Source organism: Oncorhynchus nerka, linkage group LG20 (assembly GCF_034236695.1).
Source record: "Oncorhynchus nerka isolate Pitt River linkage group LG20, Oner_Uvic_2.0, whole genome shotgun sequence".
NCBI classification, from domain to species: Eukaryota; Metazoa; Chordata; class Actinopteri; order Salmoniformes; family Salmonidae; genus Oncorhynchus; species Oncorhynchus nerka.
Genome location: NC_088415.1, coordinates 65,644,093 through 65,667,014, shown reverse-complemented (window position 1 = coordinate 65,667,014; position 22,922 = coordinate 65,644,093). Strand labels below are relative to the sequence as shown.

The 22,922-nt window shown below is 44.3% G+C and overlaps 1 protein-coding gene across 1 annotated transcript in view; it reads right to left on the bottom strand.

Annotated features, from left to right (window-relative positions):
• The window catches only part of LOC115102977 (adhesion G protein-coupled receptor L2-like), a 117,758-nt gene that overhangs the window by 32,464 nt on the left and 62,372 nt on the right, over positions 1 to 22,922 (bottom strand). Inside the window, exons 6-8 of the mRNA XM_065005689.1 lie at positions 6,992 to 7,294; positions 4,467 to 4,570; positions 3,453 to 3,632 (exon numbers count right to left, since the gene is read on the bottom strand). Of these exons, the coding sequence (XP_064861761.1) occupies positions 3,453 to 3,632; positions 4,467 to 4,570; positions 6,992 to 7,294 (587 nt within the window). The remainder of the gene's footprint in view (positions 1 to 3,452; positions 3,633 to 4,466; positions 4,571 to 6,991; positions 7,295 to 22,922) is intronic.

Here is a 22,922-nt window from a genome sequence, read left to right as displayed (position 1 = left end):
TAACGCTAGCCCATTGATGACTCCCATATAGCTGATATCCATACCCACACAGCAGCGCTAACGCTAGCCCATTGATGACTCCCATATAACTGATATCCATACCCACACAGCAGCGCTAACGCTAGCCCATTGATGACTCCCATATAGCTGATATCCATACCCACACAGCAGCGCTAACGCTAGCCCATTGATGACTCCCATATAACTGATATCCATACCCACACAGCAGCGCTAACGCTAGCCCATTGATGACTCCCATATAGCTGATATCCATACCCATACAGCAGCGCTAACGATAGCCCATTGATGACTCCCATATAGCTGATATCCATACCCACACAGCAGCGCTAACGCTAGCCCATTGATGACTCCCATATAACTGATATCCATACCCACACAGCAGCGCTAACGCTAGCCCATTGATGACTCCCATATAGCTGATATCCATACCCATACAGCAGCGCTAACGCTAGCCCATTGATGACTCCCATATAACTGATATCCATACCCACACAGCAGCGCTATCCCTACAGATAAACATATCCATCAGCATAATTTCCCCACAAATCCATATCAACCCCATGACCCGATAAACCAGTGACAATTTAACCACAGGTGACATTAACCACAGCAGAGGCCCAGGCTACACTATAGTGGTAATTAGCCAATAACAACAGTCACTCAATGTACCAATTAGTGCAAAGCTGTGATTATCATCCACACACACACTAATTGACCATAGGCACAATTACCCTTTTGTCTGGATTAACCAGTGGGGCGAATAAACACTGTAGTCCCTCGCTATCACACCAGACTGATGATTAACCAATCAACACAACAAGTAAACCAACCACACGGCTGGCTACCATTATTACCTAGATCTATGATATGCCTACAAGCCCAGTCAGAGCTGGATAGGATAGGAAGAGAGTGAAGGAGACAGAGTAGCAGTAGTGATTTCAGGGCTAGGGCCGCTACACCTCAGACAAACAAATCAACACACAATGGTCTACCCTCCTGGTGTGTACCCCCTTCCTTGAAATAAAGAAGAAATAAAAATAATCGTTGTCTTTAATTTGCGGCAGCTTTAGAACAAAGAAAAAAAATAACTCTGTTCTGATTGAGTCCTCTTTAATTTATATAATTCTCGCCTGGGTGGCGGCCCCACCACACACCAATCACAAAGGGTGTTACCCAAGATGTCCTACAGTGAGCAGGAAACGCTTGGGTGGTGGTGGTGGTGCTGACTTCACTTACATTGCCTATTGATGAATAAAGAAGACACCCGTAAATCAAGTTGACGGTGACATGCAGTGTATCCCAATGTCTCACAGTAAAAGAGACCTCAGTAAAAACAGCCCTAACTCATGGTGAAGAATGCTCCCACCAGTCAAACATAGAGACTGAAGAGAGAGACAGAGGTCTGAGGAGGCTGGTTCGTTTCGTGCAAGGCAGGCCCACTGTGTTTACGCTAGAACCGCTTCTTTCAACAGGACCTGCTCTCAGATTATAAACTCGGAGGAAAGGAAAATGGCATGAAGAGAGAAAGGAATGAAAAGACCCAACAAATCCTATATGAACACAAACACATTAATGGGACTGAAAATGAATCCATCAAACAAACACAAAAATTGGCACTTTTGTCAGCGAGAGGAGGAACAAGGAGAGGCTGGAAATGGTAAAGTGAAAAACTGAGTACACTGCCACTTTGATCAAACTTCTGGCTGACAGGGAGCTACAATTACGGCCGTGGGAAGGCAATTACTCATACAACGCACAAAGAGGGAGGGGAATAGAGAGAGATAAGAGATAGGAGAGATATTGACTTACAGACAGACAGGCAGCGATATTGACAGACAGACAGACAGGCAGGCAGATCGACAGACCAGACAGACAGGTGAGTTGAGGGGTAGAGAGATAGATGGACATACCGTCAGGCTAGCAGACACACAGGCAAATAGACAGGCTGGCAGATGCACAAGCAGAGAGACAGGTGGAGAAGCAGATGTGTTTTGCATACAGACAAGCCAGCAGATAATCACAGACAGACAGACAAGACACCAACTGAGCTTATTGTGGAAAGGTCCACCTTTGTGGAACCAGCAGACATACAGTACCTTCATATATGCCCTGCAAGTCCTCTCTCTCTTTTGAAGCTTTTTAACACAAAGTGAGGATTAAGAACAAGAGGCACACTATTAGGAAGCAAAAGAGCTCGGAGGGAAACGGAGGTTAGTCTATGTCTTTAGAAAACAGATATCCTAAAATACACCACTTACCCATCAGGATGGAAATGGTAATATATAAACCTTATGCTAGGTAGATGAAATAAGAAGATCACTGTGTATTATGCAACACATTGTAAAATGTGTTTCGGGAAGCTGTATCTAGCTTCCATAACGACAAGGGTGTGGCCGGCCAAGACAGAGCTGCACAGCATAGATGGGGAATCGCTGAGATAAAATTCCTACGCTTTGCATTAACGATGTTTTATAAAGCACTGAGAAAATAAACTAAGCAGGAGATGGTCATTTGGATTCCACGGCACTGGGGTTATAACAGTATGCCGGCTTTGGGTTTTATTGTCGAGCCTTTTGTTGAATGGTCTCCGCCTCAGTCAAAGGAAAATGCTTCATTATTCCCACAGCTAGCTACATCGTGGCTGCAGGAGTATAGTACTGTGCAGTTTTAAGAAAGTACAGCCAGAACATAGACCGAAAGATTCAGTCTAGGACTAGCTAACCCAAAAGTAACCAAGACAACACTACCCTGGTCCCTTTTGGTCCAAATGATTTCACTTTTAGGTTCTGAATAGTACTGTAAAACCGTAATTCATTTCACTTTTAGGTTCTGAATAGTACTGTAAAACCTGAATTCATTTCACTTTTAGGTTCTGAATAGTACTGTAAAATCGTAATTCATTTCACTTTTAGGTTCTGAATAGTACTGTAAAACCGTAATTCATTTCTCCATATGACTGTCGCCAGGGGCGCAACTTTGGTTTTAGAAGTTGGTGATGGGGGAGAGGAGTTATTATTTGTGTTGGCTAGCGAGGGGCTGCAATCCATCAGCTCTAAGTCAGAGCTGCCAGGTGAGAAGGCTGCGTTTCAGAACCCAGTAATTACTAAGAAGAGGTGGGGCTGGAAGAATGAGCTTCCTCCCTCTCCACAGCCACAGCTCCCCCTATGGGCTGGGCCGGCCTCTCCTCCCACTCCTCCCCCTAACCTCACCTGGAAGGAGAAGTGTGGGGAGGGCTAATGAGTGGGTTAACCTATGTAGAGTCAAAAGGTGGAGCAAAGCGAGGGCAGGAGGGGAGGAAATACTCCCCACCCAGAGATATACGTATGTTTATACAATGTACGGCTCTCGTACTAACTAGCCTACCTGAGGTCACATATACTCAGATTTATGAACTCAAATCGCCTGCTAAATGACAAATTGTTTTATATTACCTTGTTGAAGCTACGCCCAGCGGAGTCCTTTTCGCATAGCTCCTGGAGCTGAGCGTCCAGGATGTCCACCAGCTGCTCCATGAGACGCACTGACGAGCTGATGTCACCGGCGAACACTGGACCCTGTGTGTGGTGGGCCAGCTCATTGGCTAGGTTAGCCGCATTCTCCCCACTACGGATCTGGAGTTGGAGGAAAAACTGCAATATTAAAGGTCCGGTTTAAGCTTTTAATGACTTGTTTCCTACTAAATACTGTACCTGGTATGTGATATGTTAACTATGTGCTGGATACTTAAGGATATAATGGATACTTAAGCAATAAGTCAAGAGGGGGTGTAGTATATTGCCAATATACCACGGCTAAGGGCTGTTCTTATGCACGACGCAACGCGCAGTGCCTGGACACAGTCCTTAGCCGTGGTATATTGGCCATATACCACAAACCCTCGTGCCTTATTGCTATTATAAACTGGTTACCAAAGTAATTAGAGCAGTAAAAATAAATGTTTTGTCATACCCGTGGTATACGGTCTGATATACCACGGCTGTCAGCCAATCAGCATTCAGAGGTTGAACCACCCAGTTTATAATACTGATTTAAGGTGGATAAAGGAAGAAAACAGCAGAGCAGGAAAAGGCTCATGGTCATTGGTGAAACATCTTTGGATGATAGGCATCACAGAGTCAGGTAAGGTACAGGTAATGTATCACATACTGATTTAAACTCAAATCAATATTAATGCTGCAAGCTATAGCCCACAGAAAGCAATCCACAGTGTGCAAGAAAAATATAAACAAATGTGCATTAAATGTGTATTTTGTTTACATCTATAAGGCATTCAGTGGAATACAGTATATGTATGGGCAAGCCTCTTCTTTGGTGTTGAAACCAACCAGGTGCCAGAAAATGACAGATACACCGTGCCCTTTCAGATAAAGTAGAAGAGGAAAGCTGATGTGTTTTGTTCCTTCCATCGCTGTCACCAGAGCCATGGGGGGACATTGTTGACCAACCTTTTGTGCCACTTGAGTGACCCAGTGGGAGGTACAGTTGCTGAGGTCAGGTCCCTTTGGGTTCCAGGTCCCCCCTGCCACCGTGCAGAGGTAGGAGGCAATGCCTGGAGAAACGCACAACAAAGACAACCATTACACAACCCTATTGTCTGTTTTTAATGTATGTGTGCATTTCTTTGTGTACATTTCTGTAACGTTGCTGACCACTGCCATCTTGAACAGTTCTCTCTATCAAAAGAAATTGCATCACAATGAGTACAGCCTGTTTAAATAAAGGTTAAATAAAAATGTATTTAAGAGGCTAGGCCAACTCTTCACCCTCCTACCATTCCTGTCCTCCTCTCAACAAGTTTCTCAGGAAAAACAAACAACCGAGGTCAGCCGCGGTCAAAAAAGCAATGATGCAAAAAGTGGCTGACCAGTAGGAACCAGAAAGGTTGCCAGCTTTGTACTGTCTAAAAGCGGACACTGAACAGTGAGATATTCTCATACATATCATCTTTATACTGTAGGAATCATTGTCTGTCTTCTTATAGTCTAATTCAGTGGTATCCAAAGTTGGGGTTATGAACTGCAGTGAGGCCCCCCCCCCCACCCCCCAAAAAATCAATGTATCAAGTACATTTATTTATTGCTTTCTTTTGAAAATTAAATGAATTTAAGGTTATTTGTTGATGTAAAAATCTACATACATTTTACAGATTTTAAAAGCTTGTGTAATTATATTTGGGATTAGGGTGTGGTCGCGAGAAATTCTTGGGGTGAAAAATGGGGTCCCCAGAAATTCCATCAGTAAAAAATGGGTTCCCTGTTGAAAAGGTTTGAATATACCACAGGTCTAATTGCTGGTTGTGAATTAATAAAGTTGCCATTACCAGTGGAGGCTCCTCAGAGGAGGAAGAGGAGGACCATCCTCATTGAATTTGATAAAATAAATAAAAATTAAAACATTTACAAAGTTATCCTTTTTTAGATAAAACGATACTAAAAATATAATCACATCACCAAATGATTTATAAAAACACGCTATTTTGCAATGAAGGCCTACAGTAGCTTCAACAGCACTGTAGGGCAGCACCATGGTGTAGTCAGAGGACAGCCATCGACTTCAATACAAAACCTAGGAGGCTCATGGTTCTCATCACCTTCCATAGACTTACACAGCAATTATGACTTCTGGAAGACGTCCTCCAACCTATCAGAGCTCTTGCAGCATGAACAGACATGTTGTCCACCCAATCAAAGGATCAGATAATTAATCTAGTACTGAAAGCATAGCCTACAGCTAGCTAGCACTGCAGTGCATAAAATGTGGTGAGTCGTTGACTCAAAGAGAGAGAAAGACAATACTTTAACAGTTTTGAACAAATTAATTTCTTCCAAAATGAAGGAGAAGCAAGAAAGAGTCATTTTTTCCCTTTCAGTTTCACTCAGCTAGCAAATGCAGCTTGCTAGTTTAGCCTACTCAAACAGAGGGATGCTATGTTAGTTAGCTGGCTATGACTATCCAACACAACACTGGAACTCTTCCAAGTTAAGGTAAGCATTTGGTATTACTCATTTATTACCAGCAGGGCCTGCCTGTGTAAGTGCTAAACTGCTTACTGACTGTACACTAACATCACTGCACAATTGTAGGTTAATTGACTACGATGTTACTTTAGCTAATATGGTGACAACGATGTAGGCTGTGTATAGCGGTTATGATATGGTTTGGCTTGTAAAGATTTTTCCACCTGGTCACACACAGCTGGTCATGTGTTGTGCATTGAAGTCCACAAGTGAAGGGAAAAAGGTTAGAGGAGGAGAGTTCATAGATGCGAGAGGGAATAAAAATGTGGCTGCTATGAAAGTGAACTATGTTTACACGTGATCAGGGATGTATTCATTTAGCCAGTTCTGTTGAAAAAATCAAATGGAACAAAACATATCTGAATATGTCCAACAGAAACACTAATTTGCAGATGTTGGGCTAATGATTACACCCTATATCAGCTAGATGCATTCAAGAGTGTGAGGGGTATAGGGGACATTCAGTATCATGTAGTAGCCTAAACCTATCGCTGTTACATAGAACTGGGTGAATGGGATATGAATGAGAGTCATCCAACGTGCTGTAATAGAAATAAGGCAATGCTCATGAAAAGAAAATCATCCTCCCTCATCTTAAACTGCATTGACCGCCACTGCTCTGTACCGTATATATTACTGAATTCTTTGAAAGCCTTGATGCCCTGCGTGTCTGCATTCCATATTATTGAAAAAACAATGATAATATACATCCCCTTACGCCACCACATTGTACATTATCTTACTGTTTATTTTATCTTCCTATATTGTCTGTTTGGCCCTATTAGCATATTGTAGGTAATGAATATCACATGTTGGGACCTTGTCCAATGTAAGGTAGGCTATGTGAAAGACAATGTCTAAACACACTAATAAGCACAAACACATTCATACACAGAGGACTACACACACACACCTTCCCTCCCCCCACCCACCATCCTGGTTCCCGATAGTACCTCTGGTTCCTTTGGGGCAGGGTCTCTCCACGGTGACTCCAGTGTGTGTCTGGGGCCAGGAAATGCCTCTCTTCGTTGTTCCCTCACAGAAGCGCCTGGGGGTGGGGGGGATCTCTGGGGCAGTGGGGTCAGCCGTCCCATGGGGGTCCTCCGCTGGGTTTCCCGCCTCTCTCTCTCTCCCATCCCTGGGGTCAGCCGGAATCGTGGTGTTAACTGGGCCTTTGACTGTGGACGTGGTGGTGGTGATGAGAGTGGTGGTCTCAGGCAGGGCTGATGAGAGGGAGACATCTTTTGTAGTTGGCACTAGGAGAGGATGTGAGGGAAGAGTGGTGGTTATAGCTTTCATAAAAAACCCAGCCTTACCTTGAACTCCCTTCATACATTTCAGACGTACATCAGATACATCAGTCAGCAGGGAAAGTTCAAGGTAGTTTCACTGTTTAAGTTCCACCCCACCAGAAGGGGTGGCTGCTCTACTCCACACATCAACTGGAGACGGTCCATACATTCCTGGAGACACAGAGTCTACTGCAGCACTCGGGTATTACTCCACCTCTCTCTGTTCTGTTTCTGCTCCAGCACAGGAAGCACAAAGTCAGGAGGAGGAAACCTGCAAACGCTACACCAGGGTTTCACAAAAACCCGGTCCTGGGGCCCCACCTGAACTACACAATTGATTCAAATAACAAACAAGCTTTGGTTATTTGAATCAGTAGTGTAGTGCTGGGTCAAAAACTAACACGTGCACCCAGGGGCGACCCCAGCACACAGGGGCGACCCCAGCACCCAGGGGCGACCCCAGCACCCAGGGGAAACCCCAGCACACAGGGGCGACCCCAGCACCCAGGGGAGACCCCAGCACCCAGGGGCGACCCCAGCACCCAGGGGGAAACCCTGCACTACACTATCTCAGACTATTTTTACCTTTACCCAATCCCCAAAATAACGAGAGGTCAGGTCATGTAGCAGCATCTGCCTGGCTCTCCTGGGAGTGGCTGATTAAATGTCAACAGGGAAGACAAAGCCTGCCTGCATTTGACTTTTTTCTTGTTCGTTTCATCTCTCTCTTTGATAAAGCCGGCGTGGGCAAAAACCATACCTCAGCGATAATGCTCTGCTGATGTATTCAATGCACAGCTATAAAGACAATCTGTGTAGGTGTGTGTAGTAACCAAGAAGGGGTAGTCCGTAGCCTTTAAAAAAAAAAAATGACAGTCTCTACCCATTTGTGTGATCACAGAACTGTGAATGTACAGTAGACGTCTATTTGAATGAAAGAGGCAAATAGGAAAATAGATATAAAAAGGGTACAGGGAAAACAGTTTATCGTGCATGCTTGGGTGTGCTTTGCAGCCCGCGTATATGAGGCAGTGACTGTGTGCATGACTACACTGGTTGCCTCTTGCCTTACTGATCTTATATTATATCCACGGCCACACGATCGCTGGCGCTGATAAGAGGCAGCTTCCCAGAATGAGGTCTGCTACTGTGAAAGTCCCGCAGTGCCGTCTTCAGAGGCCCACGGTGCTTCAGGGAAAAGGCAATATCATGCTATCTGACACCCCATCATCAAACACATATCTCCATTTCCCCCCCCGACCTGAATGGTGAGAATGCCCACATTTAGAGTCTGAGCTCTGGAGCTAATCAGACCATCAGGAGACTGGTCGTCTTTGTTTTGTGTTTCCATTTCAGTGAAATCTGGAAGTTCATTACAAAGCCCTGTCTGTGTCTGTCTGTGTTTACGACAGGCTTTTCAAAAAAGACCTCAAGGGTGCATAAACAACAATGCATTAAATCTAGCCGGACGCCGCGGTTCTCAGAAAAATGGGGAGGGAAAAAGTGGCCCAGACAGCGACACATTTCGGATAAAAAAAATAAAAACTTACAGCCAGGCTCAAACAATGTTGTTGTGTTATGACATTTCATTCAATGACCTTTTCTCCCCTGGCAGGAGCAGTGTTTAATTGGGCTGTACTCATTCCGTCATTGTGCGTCCATCTGTCGGTCAGCTATTCACTCACTCACGTTTCTGAGCACTGAGCATGGATGCAAATGAGCGTCTGACATATGTCCAGTTTATTGTTGTGTGAACAGATGTTGAGAGGAGGTCTCTTATGAATATTTGACATTCATGCTGCAGCAGGTTGTGTGGTGGTGTTCTCTCTCCCGCTCTCCCTGTGGACACGCAAGAGGCTGTGAGAGAATAAATCTACGAAACACCATACTGAGAGAAAAACACTCATACCAGAGTCACCATTCTAAGGAGACTATCATAGCTACTGATAAGCACTGGAATCCTGGTCTAGTTGTAGTTTGCTAGCGCCTGAACTTGACCTCTCGGCCGCTTCCTCTCTGCAGTGGCAGATAAATAAATAAACAAATAAGGTAAATATACCAAACCTAAACCACTTGTCAAAGAGGACCATCTTCCCGTTACATTTCTCTTGATGTCGCCATCCACCGCCCTCCCGCACTCTGTCATTTTCTTTTGATTATGACAAGTCATTTCACAGATGGTGGTTGAAAGCAGTGGGTCCTCTGCCAGCACTCAGGCCAGAGAGGGGCCACCTCAATTAGCTGTCATTTCACTCAAGAGCTAGTTAAAGTCCCTCTGGGTGGGGGAGGCAGACGGCTAGGACACTCTGGGTGGGGGAGGCAGACGGCTAGGACACTCTGGGTGGCATATGTTGAGTGATGTCTGTTATAAATAACACAAGGTGCTCAGAGGTTGAGTAGCACTCTGAAAAATGCACGGTGTCGGGAGTTTCGGGAACTTTTGAAAACTGAATAGAATGAACTAGATATAATGGAATCGACAGCAGTGGAATGGGGGGCCATTGAGAAAGCAAATAAATGGTTAGGCAACACACTGTGCACTAAAAAAGTGTATGTCGGAAACATGCAAAAACTAAATAGAATGAACTATACACAAATCGCCAGCAAGTAATGGGACACTTCAAGGGAATGAGGAAAGGGTTAAGCAATAGGCTCCACTAATGATAAATAAAGATGAAGCTAGAGTTCTATATTTTAACATCACCACAGGGCACTTTTCTTACTCTCCAAAAATGAAATACTAATAAGATGATCAGAGGCATAGCTACTGTATGCTGTTTGTCTAAGCTAGCCCTATTGGTTGAAGGCCAAGTCCCAACTCCCGAAAAGCCAGACTTCTCATTTCCTCTGGAAAGGACAGGTTTTGCCATTATCTCTGAAGATTTGAGGATTCGACATGAAACGTTTGTTTAGGAAAGTTTGACAGGGAAGCAACATAATAACAGGCCATCAGTGTGTCTGTGGCGTGGAAGAAGCAGACGTCGTGTGACTCTCGCTCTCTCTGCAGAAAGAAGCTGTTTCAGCCTCTGCGGCAACTCAAGGTTTGTTTGGAAATCAATGATTGTCGAAATGAAAGGGTTGATTAAATACTCGATCGACTGAATGAAAATGTCAAAAATGCTGAGTGTCCACTACATCGGCGTTAACAATAGATTCAATAATTAAGCCACGTCTCAGTGAACTTCCAAATGTCAGAGTCCTCCAAAAACCTGGTGGCGGTGTTACATTCTCTTAATTCACACAGTGTTTTTCAAAGTGTGAATCTGGCCATCTAACGAGGACTGCAAATAAGAGGCCAAAACAGCCTGTACCAAACTGTTGGACGCGACACAACCAACGCACCACCAGCCTACACTGCAACGCCATGAATAACGAATGGTGTGAGGGTGAGTGAGTGTGTGGGCGTGTGTGTGTGTGTGTGTGTGTGTGTGTGTGTGTGTGTGAATGTCTGCGAGTCTGCGAGTGTCAACGTGTGTGTGTGCATCCATCCGTGCGTTTTAAGCTTAGCCATTTCCAGTCAGCCAGACAGTCTCCCTCTCTCTCTGAATATCTCAAACTTAAAAAGGGAGCCACAACTGTGGTGTTGCTTTTTTGAAGATCCCTACGCCAGACCAGTAGCTAATGACAGAGAGAAACAACAAAACCCAGAAGACATGAATATTACATTCGCTTGTTTTTACACAGTCTCATCTTGCTCTGCGTGAGCCCGTGTGACGTGCTGATGTGAACATCAGGTCCGTGTAGCTAGTAGCTCCCGTAATGGGTCTAAGTGAACCCTCAGGTCACATAGCCCTTTCTGCCCTGGGAAGACAGGTCTTTCCTGGCTTTGCCTTTAGTACAACTTGGAATAACTCATGGGTCTTTCTGGCAGAAAAAGGCAGAAACCACTGGCATCACACAGTGGATGAAGTAATTAACTGAAAAGGCGTAGGTTGTTTTTTTTACTCCTAATGTGTTCTTATTACCTGTATTTACTGGACTAAGGCGATTACCACATCAAGCACTGCTGTGGCATTGCTGTGGCACTGCTGTGGCATTGCTGTGGCACTGCTGTGGGCGTTATTGACAGTTGTTCTTAAAGATCAAGAGACAGAAAAAGCTCTGGCAATGCCAGACAGGATTTGGATCCATGTGGTCTGATTTACGAGAGCTGAAACTGAACACTGGGGCCACCTCGTTACTACCGAAGGGAACACCAGGCCATGGAGCCACTTTGAGAGAGAAAGGTAGCTAGCACAAAATATACTGTGCAGCTATGAACACTCTCTCTTCCAGTTCTTTAAAATGTCCACTTGAAGTCACACATTCCAATCCACCAATCAGGAAGTCAGACTCATGAAGACTTGTGCCATGGCAACAAGAGGAACAAATGGAGGCGTTCCAACTATCCGCCTGGCACCTTGACCTCTGACACGCACACACGCACACACACACCCTTGACTCCGGTCTGCATGACTCTCCTTGCTGATGTGTTAATTCCTTCTGATCCACTAAGCGGCAAGGACTCACGTGATCTGGTAAATATTCCCTTTGTTTCTCTGCTTCAAAGAGTATAAAGCCTCACTGTGTGTCAGTCACGATACAATTTATTAATGAGCCCAGCAAGTGCTTCTTCATCGTGCTACACGTAGATGCAAAGTTTAAAAAGCATTCAAATAAATATGCATTACTGAGTTTTATAAGCAGCCAAATTGAATGAGCAGAAAGTCGATAGAGCGAGGCAAGACGAGGCGCTTTAGGACATTAGCACGTTTTGTGAGGCAGAAGGAGATCTAGTCGATTAGAATCTCACTAACTATCCTTTTCCATGTGTTCAGTGGCATGGTCGGCGACTCAGCTGTGCCTTTCTTCTCCTTGGGTTGTTGGATCTCTCCATGTGGCTAAACCCCACAGTTCTCCATTGGCCCAGTTCCTCTCTGTGAAGGCATTCATTTAACACTCCTCTTTTTTACTCCTCAGATCAATGCTACCTCGAAGGCAAATACATTTTCTCCCTTCTCCCCTCGTTACTTTGAAATGCTCCTGGCAATTATTGGCTCCCCTGATTAGTCTTTGGAATTAATTAGACCAAGACCCGAGTCGATGTCTTTGAGGAATCTCAGACAATACCCTTGCAAGTGTGTCCCTACACATTTTGTAACGGGTGGCACTTAGGGGCACATTTTTTGTCACGTCGGAGCAGTACGATCTCTTAAATAGTGAGCCTTCTTAGGAGGTGGACTATCAACGTCTTGCTCACCGGTGTCTGTGTGTTAGGAAAGCATTCAAGGAGTTTCACTCTTCAACACATGTATGTGTTCTGAAACTCACACCCCCTGTAGTAAATTCAAATGAATCCTTGGAGTTTGGAATATATCTTAGGAATTATACAGGCATCAAATACAGTTATATGCACACAAAATATACATTTGGAAACATTCAGGTCCATTTGTTTTGGTTTCTGTCTTATCCCCTAAAACACCTAGTATAGACATATAAAATCGGCTTTACCTGGCTCCCGTAGGATGAGCTTTTCCAAAAGGGTGGATGCAAAGGTTGTTGGCATAGTAGGAGAAGACACAGTCGCGGTAATATACTGACTACAGAGCTCTGTAAAAAGCTGAGAATCGTAGTGATTCGGTTCAACTGACAACTTTTACCGTGGGGCCCCATGAATCTTAAATGGTAGCTGACACCAATTAGTCGACTGGTCAATCGTTTGGTCGATAGGCTGTCGACCAAGATTGATTTTAGTCGAGCAGTAGCAAATATATCTATATTTTTTATGGCAAAAGACACCTGTCTTATTCGCGGCCATCTCAGTGAACTAATCCATTGCGGAGGCTAAGACTAATCCATTGCAGAGGCCGTGGGGATGGCACAGTCCAAGAAGAAGGAGTGTGGCTAAGATGCACAATGCATATCTCGCTCCAGAATGCACCCCCTCCTGCCAATTTGTGCACATTCATTGTTTCATAATTCATTGTGTGAATTGTTTGTCTTTCCTTGTTAGTTCCCCACTACATACACTACATGACCAAAAGAATGTGGACACCTGTTCGTCGAACATCTCATTACAAAACCATGGGCATTAATATAGAGTTGGTTCCAAACCCAGATTTGCCCATGGGACTGCCTGATGGTGAAGCGTGATTCATCACTCCAGAGAACGTGTTTCCACTGCTCCAGAGTCCAATGACGGCAAGCTTTACACCACTCCAGCCAACGCTTGGCATTGTGCATGGTGATCTTAAGCTTGTGTGCCGTGCGGCTGCTCGGCCATGGAAACCCATTTCATGAAGCTCCCGACTAACAGTTATTGTGCTGACATTGCTTCCAGTGTGTAGTTTGGAACTTGGTAGTGAGTGTTGCAACTTAGAACAGGTTATTTTTACGCGCTACGCGGTCCCGTTCTGTGAGCTTGCCACTTTGCGGCTGAGCCGTTGTTTCTCTTCCACTTCACAATAACAGCACTTACAGTTGACCCGGGCAGGTCTAGCAGGGCAGAAATTTGTCGAACCGACTTGTTGGAAAGGTGGCATTCTATGATAGTGCCACGTTGAAAGTCACAGATCTCTTCAGTAAGGCCATTCTACTGCCAATGTTTGATAAACATCTCAGCAACGGGTGTGGCTGAAATAGCCAAATCCACTAATTTGAAGGGGTGTCCACATACTTTTGTATATACTGTGTATATATATCATCAGTAGTGCATTTACCGTTAATTCCTATAATTCATTTTTTTGCTTATGGTAATTTCTGTTAATGCATTCAATAGCTTATATTCTCAGGTCTTTACCGTTCTCATTGTCGGCGTGGATATGTTGTTTGCAGAGCGCACAACCTATGCTACACTTGTGAGAAACAAGTTTTCGTTAATTTCATTCAATTTGTGAATTTTGTAGCTGCACCTGATTACGCATAGAAGTAGGCCTATAGGCTACATGTCCTGCGTGCAAATGTAGGCATATAAATGTGCACATTTGGAGATCTGATAGTATTTCTGATTGGCTTAACGCACCACCACTTATGACCTGTGGAGCTTCTCAAAGTAATATTTTCGTCACCTCAAGTAAACAAAGTCTGTTTTTACATCCATTGAGAATGACAATAGTTCCTCTATGTATCTGAAAGATCTTTCCACCTCTCTCCCTTTCCATAACCACTCAGCGTGCTCTGATCCCGTGGAAATGTCACAAAATAGGCCCACCTGATTACTTCTTATCCCTTGTGCAAATAACCTACAGCTGTGTGTCTGACCCAAGTTCATTGGCGCTGTAAATCAAATCAAACTTGATTTGCCACATGCGCCGAATACAACAAGTGTAGACTTTACCGTGAAATGCTTACTTACAAGCCCTTAACCAACAGTGCAGTTCAAGAAGAAGAAAATATTCATCAAGTAGGCTAAAATAAAAAGTCATCATAAAAAGTAACACAATAAGCATAACAATAACGAGGCTATATAAAGGGGGCACCGTTACCGAGTCAGTGTGCAGGGGTACAGGCTAGTTGAGGTACATGTAGGTGGGGGCGAAGTGACTATGCATAGGTAACAATGTAGGTGGGGGGGGGGGGGGTCTAATGTCTTGGGGGTAGAAGCTGTTGAGGAGCCTTTTGGTCCTAGACTTGGCGCTCTGGTACCACATGCCGTGCAGTAGCAGAGGAAACCGTCTATAACTTGGGTGACTGGAGTCTCTGATAATTTCGAGGATCTGGGGGCCCATGCAAAATCTTTTCAGTCTCCTGAGGGGGAAAAGGTTTTGTCGTGCCCTCTTGTCTTGGCATGTTTGGACCATGATGGTTCGTTGGTGATGTGGACACCAAGAAACTTGAAACTCTCGACCCACTCCACTACAGCCCGTCGATGTTAATGGGGGCCTGTTCGGCCCGCCTTTTTCTGTAGTCCATGATCAGATCTTTTGTCTTGCTCACATTACGGGAGCGGTTGTTGTCCTGGCACCACATTGCGAGTTCTCTAACCTCCTCCCTATAGGCCGTCTCATCGTTGTCGGTGATCAGGCCTACCTACCACTGTTGTGTCGTCAGCAAACTTAATGATGGTGTTGGAGTCGTGTTTGGCCACGCAGTCGTGGGTGAGCAGGGAATACAGGAGGGGACTAAGTACACACCCCTGAGGGGCCCCAGTGTTAAGGATCAGTGTGGCAGACGTATTGTTACCTACTCTTACCACCTGGGGGCAGCCAGTCAGGAAGTCTAGGATCCAGTTGCAGAGGGAGGTGTTTAGACTCAGAGTCCTTAGCTTAGTGATGAGATTTGTGAGCACTATGGTGTTGCACTGAGTTGTAGTCGATGAACATCATTCTCACATAGGTGTTCCTTTTGTCCAGGTGAGAAAGGGCAGTGTGGAGTGCGACTGAGATTGCGTCATCTGTGGATCTGTTGGGGCAGTATGCGAATTGGAGTGGGTCTAGGGTGTCCAGGAGGATGCTGTTGATGTGAACCATGACCAGCCTTTCAAAGCACTTCATGGCTTCCAACGTGAGTGCCACGGGGCGGTAATCATTTAGGCAGGTTACCTACGCTTCCTTGGGCACAGGGACTTTGGTGGTCTGCTTGAAACATGTAGGTATTACAGACTCAGTCAGGGAGAGGTTGAAAATGTCAGTGAAGACACTTGACAGTTGGTCCACGCATGGTTTGAGTACACGTCCTGGTAACTCGTCTTACCCAGTGGCTTTGTGAATGTTGACCCGTTTAAAGGTTTTGTTCACATCGGCTACCGAGAGGGTTATCATACAGTCATCCAGAACAGCTGGTGCTCTTGTGCATGCGTCAGTGTTGCTTGCCTCGAAGCGAGCATAAAAGGCATTTACCTCGCCTGGTAGGCTGCGTCACTGGGCAGCTCGCATCTGGGTTTCCCTTTGTAGTCCGTAATAGTTTTCAAGCCCTGCCACATCCGACGAGCATCAGAGCCGGTGTAGTAGGATTCAATCTTAATCCTGTATTGACACTTTGTTTGTTTGATGGTTCGTCTGAGGCATAGCGGGGTTTCTTCTAAGCGATTAGTCTCCCGCTCCTTGAAAGCGGCAGCTCTAGCTTTTAGCTTGATGTTGCCTGTAATCCATGGCTTCTGGTTGGGATATGTATGTACAGTCACTGTGGGGACGATGTCATCGATGCACTTATTGATGAAGCCAATGACTGAGGTAGTGTATTCCTCAATGCCATTTGATGAATCCCGGAACATATTCCAGTCTGCGCTAAGAAAACAGTCCTGTAGCTTAGCATCCGCGTCATCTGACCAGTTCCGTATTGATATTCTATACAATGTGGCAAGTTTGCAAGAGCAAGCTTCAGGCCAAACCCAAGATAACAGTTGATACAACGTTTTAAATTCATTGCAGACAGGCCATGCATAGCCAATGTGATTCATAGGATATTTATTTTCTACCTGCAGGCTGCAATGTATTTATTTGTTGGTTTCATGTAGGCTATTTTTTACATAGTTGGAAATGCCAATAGAAGTTACTTTTGTGCCTTATTTCATCAAATAGAGTGCTGAAAGCATCAGACAAGGTCAAAGCATATAGTTGATTTTATTAAAACACATAGGGTGTGTCTACAGTTGAAGTCGGAAGTTTACATACACTTAGGTTGGAGTACTTAAAACTCGTTTTTCAACCACTCCACAAATTTCTTGTTAACAAACTATAGTTTTGGCAAGTCGGTTAGGATATCTACATGACACAGATACTTTTTCCAACAATTGTTTACAGACAGATTATTTCACTTATAATTCACTGTATCACAATTCCAGTGGGTCAGAAGTTAACATACACTAAGTTGACTGTGCCTTTAAACAGCAAGCATACTTCCAAAGTTGTGGCAAAATGGCTTAAGGACAACAAAGTCAAGGTATTGGAGTGATCGTCACAAAGCCGACCTCAATCCTATAGAATATTTGTGGGCAGAACTGAAAAGGCGTGTGCGAGCAAGGAGGGTTACAAACCTGAATCAGTTACACCAGCTCTGTCAGGAGGAACGGGCCAAAATTCACCCAACTCATTGTGGGAAGCTTGTGGAAGGCTACCCGAAACGTTTGACCCAAGTTAAACCATTTAAAGGCAATGCTACCAAAAACTATTTGAGTCTATGTAAACTGTAAACTGACCCAGTGATGAAAGGAATAAAACCTGAAATAAATCATTCTCTCTACTATTATTCTGATATTTCACATTCTTAAAATAAAGTGGTGATCCTATCTGACCTAAATGCAGGGAATTGTTACTAGGATTAAATGTCAGGAATTGTGAAAAACTTCAGTTTAAATGTAGTTGGCTAAGGTGTATGTAAACTTCTGACTTGAACTGTATATATTGAAAAATGCATCCATTTTGAATTTTGTATAGTTTTATTGCATCTCTGGGTTATATCAATTCCCAGGTTAATTTCATGTTTTCATGTACATCTGAGCTATTGCCATTCAAGCAGGGAGAAATTCAGCTGGTATGACGTAGCATTACAATAAATCTTCTCTCACCGCACTAGAAGTTAATAGGAATATGACTTTTAAATTGCCTATCACATCTATCATACATGTCAGATTTCAATATTGGCCGATGTCATTACGTGGGAGGTTGTCTTCTCTTAAATGAGCCATTGATCATATTTTTGCGATATTCCTACCTCGATAAATGTGTAATTTAACAGAGGGTCCACCACATTTCTCCTATTAGTCTGCCTCTTCAGTCCAGGGTGCATTGCATTGCTGTTGCGAATGTCAGACTTCACTCTGCAAGGCACATCGATCTGCAGGTTGAACATGGTGAGATTGTAGACTACTAAATTGATAGTGCAGTTTGTTTAGGCGATTTTACAGTGAACTCGCTACTTCACATGCTGATATTGACTTTCGTATTATTGTGTGAAGCTATGTTTGCTAGGGTGGCAGGTAGCCTAGTGGTTAACAGCAATAGGCCATTAACCGAAAGGTCGCTGGTTTGAATACGCAAGATGGAACAATCTACCGTTCTGCCCTTGAGCAAGGCAGTTAACACCCAACAAATGCTCCCCGGGCACCAATGACATGGATTAATGCAGCCTCCCCCACCTCTCTGATTCAGAGGGGTTGGGTTAAAAGCGGAAGACACATTTTTGGTTGAATGCATTCAGTTGTGCCAGGTATCCCCTAGCTAGCCGGCCAGCCCACAGAAAGAGCATTGCATTGTGGGTTTTATAGTCGACTTGAGATGCAACTGATTTCCACAACAATCACATGTTGCTACCAACCTTATTATAACGACAAAATGAAACACTTGTTCACAGTGTTATTTAACACAGTAAATCATAGTAATTTGTGGATTTTTCCTTTAATGGACACAATTAGTTCTCTCTCTGCACCTCAAGTGCTTGTTGGTATCAGTGAGAGAGAGAGAGAGAGAGAGAGAGAGTCGTTCTTTTAGCACCACACGATCACCCTGCAGAACAGGTTGTTTAATTCCTCTCTGTACTAAACATGAACCATTTACTCTCATGTGCCTACCTGTGCCATTCACAAAAGCCTAGTGGGATCTTGCAGCTGGCATAGCCTTGCTTCTCTATCTGCCTTCCTCTATGAGCAGTTCAATGGTTTCATAAAATTCGGTATTAATTTTACCTTTATTTAACTAGGCAAGTCAGTTAAGAACAAACTCTTACTTGACGGCCTAGGAACAGTGGGTTAACTGCCTTGTTCGGGGGCAGAATGACAGATTTTTACCTTGTCAGCTCGGGGATTCGTTCTTGCAACCTTTCGGTTACTAGTCCAACACTCTAACCACTAGGCTACCCTGCCCTCCCCCACTTAATGATATGCAGAGGCCAGTTACAGTGCCGTGCGAAAGTATTCGGCCCCCTTGAACTTTGCGACCTTTTGCCACATTTCAGGCTTCAAACATAAAGATATAAAACTGTATTTTTTTGTGAAGAATCAACAACAAGTGGGACACAATCATGAAGTGGAACGACATTTATTGGATATTTCAAACTTTTTTAACATTTCAAAAACTGAAAAATTGGGCGTGCAAAATTATTCAGGCCCCTTAAGTTAATACTTTGTAGCGCCACCTTTTGCTGCGATTACAGCTGTAAGTCGCTTGGGGTATGTCTCTATCAGTTTTGCACATCGAGAGACCGACATTTTTTCCCATTCCTCCTTGCAAAACAGCTCGAGCTCGAGCTCAGTGAGGTTGGATGGAGAGCATTTGTGAACAGCAGTTTTCAGTTCTTTCCACAGATTCTCGATTGGATTCAGGTCTGGACTTTGACTTGGCCATTCTAACACCTGGATATGTTTATTTTTGAACCATTCCATTGTAGATTTTGCTTTATGTTTTGGATCATTGTCTTGTTGGAAGACAAATCTCCGTCCCAGTCTCAGGTCTTTTGCAGACTCCATCAGGTTTTCTTCCAGAATGGTCCTGTATTTGGCTCCATCCATCTTCCCATCAATTTTAACCATCTTCCCTGTCCCTGCTGAAGAAAAGCAGGCCCAAACCATGATGCTGCCACCACCATGTTTGACAGTGGGGATGTTGTGTTCAGGGTGATGAGCTGTGTTGCTTTTACACCAAACATAACGTTTTGCATTGTTGCCAAAAAGTTCCATTTTGGTTTCATCTGACCAGAGCACCTTCTTCCACATGTTTGGTGTGTCTCCCAGGTGGCTTGTGGCAAACTTTAAACGACACTTTTTATGGATATCTTTAAGAAATGGCTTTCTTCTTGCCACTCTTCCATAAAGGCCAGATTTGTGCAATATACGACTGATTGTTGTCCTATGGACAGAGTCTCCCACCTCAGCTGTAGATCTCTGCAGTTCATCCAGAGTGATCATGGGCCTCTTGGCTGCATCTCTGATCAGTCTTCTCCTTGTATGAGCTGAAAGTTTAGAGGGACGGCCAGGTCTTGGTAGATTTGCAGTGGTCTGATACTCCTTCCATTTCAATATTATCGCTTGCGCAGTGCTCCTTGGGATGTTTAAAGCTTGGGAAATCTTTTTGTATCCAAATCCGGCTTTAAACTTCTTCACAACAGTATCTCGGACCTGCCTGGTGTGTTCCTTGTTCTTCATGATGCTCTCTGCGCTTTTAACAGACCTCTGAGATTATCACAGTGCAGGTGCATTTATACGGAGACTTGATTACACACAGGTGGATTGTATTTATCATCATTAGTCATTTAGGTCAACATTGGATCATTCAGAGATCCTCACTGAACTTCTGGAGAGAGTTTGCTGCACTGAAAGTAAAGGGGTTGAATAATTTTGCACGCCCAATTTTTCAGTTTTTGATTTGTTAAAAAAGTTTGAAATATCCAATAAATGTCGTTCCACTTCATGATTGTGTCCCACTTGTTGTTGATTCTTCACAAAAAAATACAGTTTTATATCTTTATGTTTGAAGCCTGAAATGTGGCAAAAGGTCGCAAAGTTCAAGGGGGCCGAATACTTTCGCAAGGCACTGTATGAATGCAAATATATACGTTTCAATTCCAGTAGCAGAACTGTAGCACAAGCAAGGGTTCCTAAACTAAAAAGGGTCAAATAATCAACAACTGTGTAGGTACTGTGTGGTTGTTCTCATCACTACGTCTATCGCATGCAGCTGAGCCAGCCAGTTTGTTTGCGCGTCTGGCTCTCTGGTCTTTGCGTTTTTCTGTAGCATTAGCTGTGATAACAGAACACTGTGAAGCCCCTTGATTGGAAATGCGCTGCCATGCGGACTCCTCTTCTCTTTTTCCGTGTGGCTGTTATAAGACATTGAGGGTAGTTAATGATAATTCAGTTGGTAATGACATTTACATTCATCTTACCCTGAGCATCCAAAACGGGCCGTTTGCATGTACATACATGCCAGTTCGGCCATGGAGAACTAGCCCATTAGAATTCTACTATTTATTCTGTTCTATTCTAGACGGTCTACTTCATTGAGTGCTTTGGTTGGGTTGGGCACACAGAGAGACTCAACCTCTGACCTTCATGTCAAGAGCTTACGGTCACTGTCTGCCTGCCTGCCTGCCTGCCTGCCTGTCTGTCTGTCTGTCTGTCTGTCTGTCTGTCTGTCTGTCTGTCTGTCTGTCTGTCTGTCTGTCTGTCTGTCTGTCTGTCTGTCTGTCTGTCTGTCTGTCTGTCTGTCTGTCTGTCTGTCTGTCTGTCTGTCTGTCTGTCTGTCTGTCTGTCTGTCTGTCTGTCTGTCTGTCTGCCTGCCTGCCTGTCTGTCTGCCTGTCTGTCTGCCTGTCTGCCTGTCTGCCTGCCTGGGCAGATATACATGTAGAGGGAGCAAAGGGAAAACAAACAGACGTGTTGACAGGTGGTCAGCGTGTCCATGGATACGTTGCCCTTAGACACAAGAGGTCGGGATCAGATTTCACAACCTTAACGTTAATCTAGCCTGGGACCCTCACTCACCGAATATCACTTCGTTTTCAATATCGTTTTACTCCAACTTGAACCCCCTGACGTCAGCGTGGTAGCATGTTCCCCCTACAGTGACTTACACAGTGCTTTAGCGGGGACTTAGCCGAGCTCTCAGTGATAAGGAGGAAGCTGCATCCCAACGTCACGCCAGCATGGTATAGAGTTGATCGTTCCGTGTCGAGTGCAGTGCGTTAGTGGGGACTTAGCCTAGTTTTTAGGGATAAGGAGGCTTCAGGCAGGTAATTACGCCCATTATCACACAGTGTGATGTAGGACCCCTGTCTGATGACGCGCACGTCTGTCTCTCCTCAGACACTTCACAGATTCATTTAAAACCCTACACCGTCTGATAGATATCAATTTCGGCGGATGGTCCTTTATAAAAATGTTTTTCTTCAACAGCGCTTAAGTCACTATTCTAACCTCGTCATCCGGGCCATGATTCACCGGCATTACCGCCATCTAGCCACACAGCACCTTAACTCTGGGTTTTAACACCAGCCCCCACAAAATGATGGAGATTGTCTCAATCCACGGGTAAATGAGGGGCCGTCAACAACACGGTTGATCGGGTAGCCATAGCAACAGATGTCCGAATCAGATCCAAAGGCGAGGAAAGGAAAGTGGGGATGGGATAACCTTCTGTCATACCGTGTGCAATATTTCAGAATCCCATTCCGGGGCATTAAAGGGAAGTTCACAAGGCCACTGCTCATAATGGATTGGGATAAGACCTGAGATTAGAGAATTTGATAGGGTCCAAGTGGAGAGGGAGTGCTTGAGCTTGCCTTATGGTAATAAAGGCTTTCCAGCGGATGCCTTGTGCCAGACTGCGAAGCCCCCTAAGGGAGTTATACCCCGTTCCAAGGTATAACTGTCATTTTCTGTTTACTAATGAGGCCTTTCCCCAGGACTAACCAAACCCCACTATTCTCTGAATCACACCTGTATTGTGTTCAAAATAAACAAATCTATCATCATGAGACTTATATACACCCCCCCCACACACACACACACACACACAGGAATATGTTCAGCACCTGACAGAAACACAACACGAAGGGCTTTATACTAAACTGAAATATGTGTTTGTAACTGTACAGCAATCATCTATTGAAATTAGGTTTGTGGAATTCAATGTACACATGCAGATCTCAAGTAAGGATTAATCTGAAACAGGCCACACTGTGACT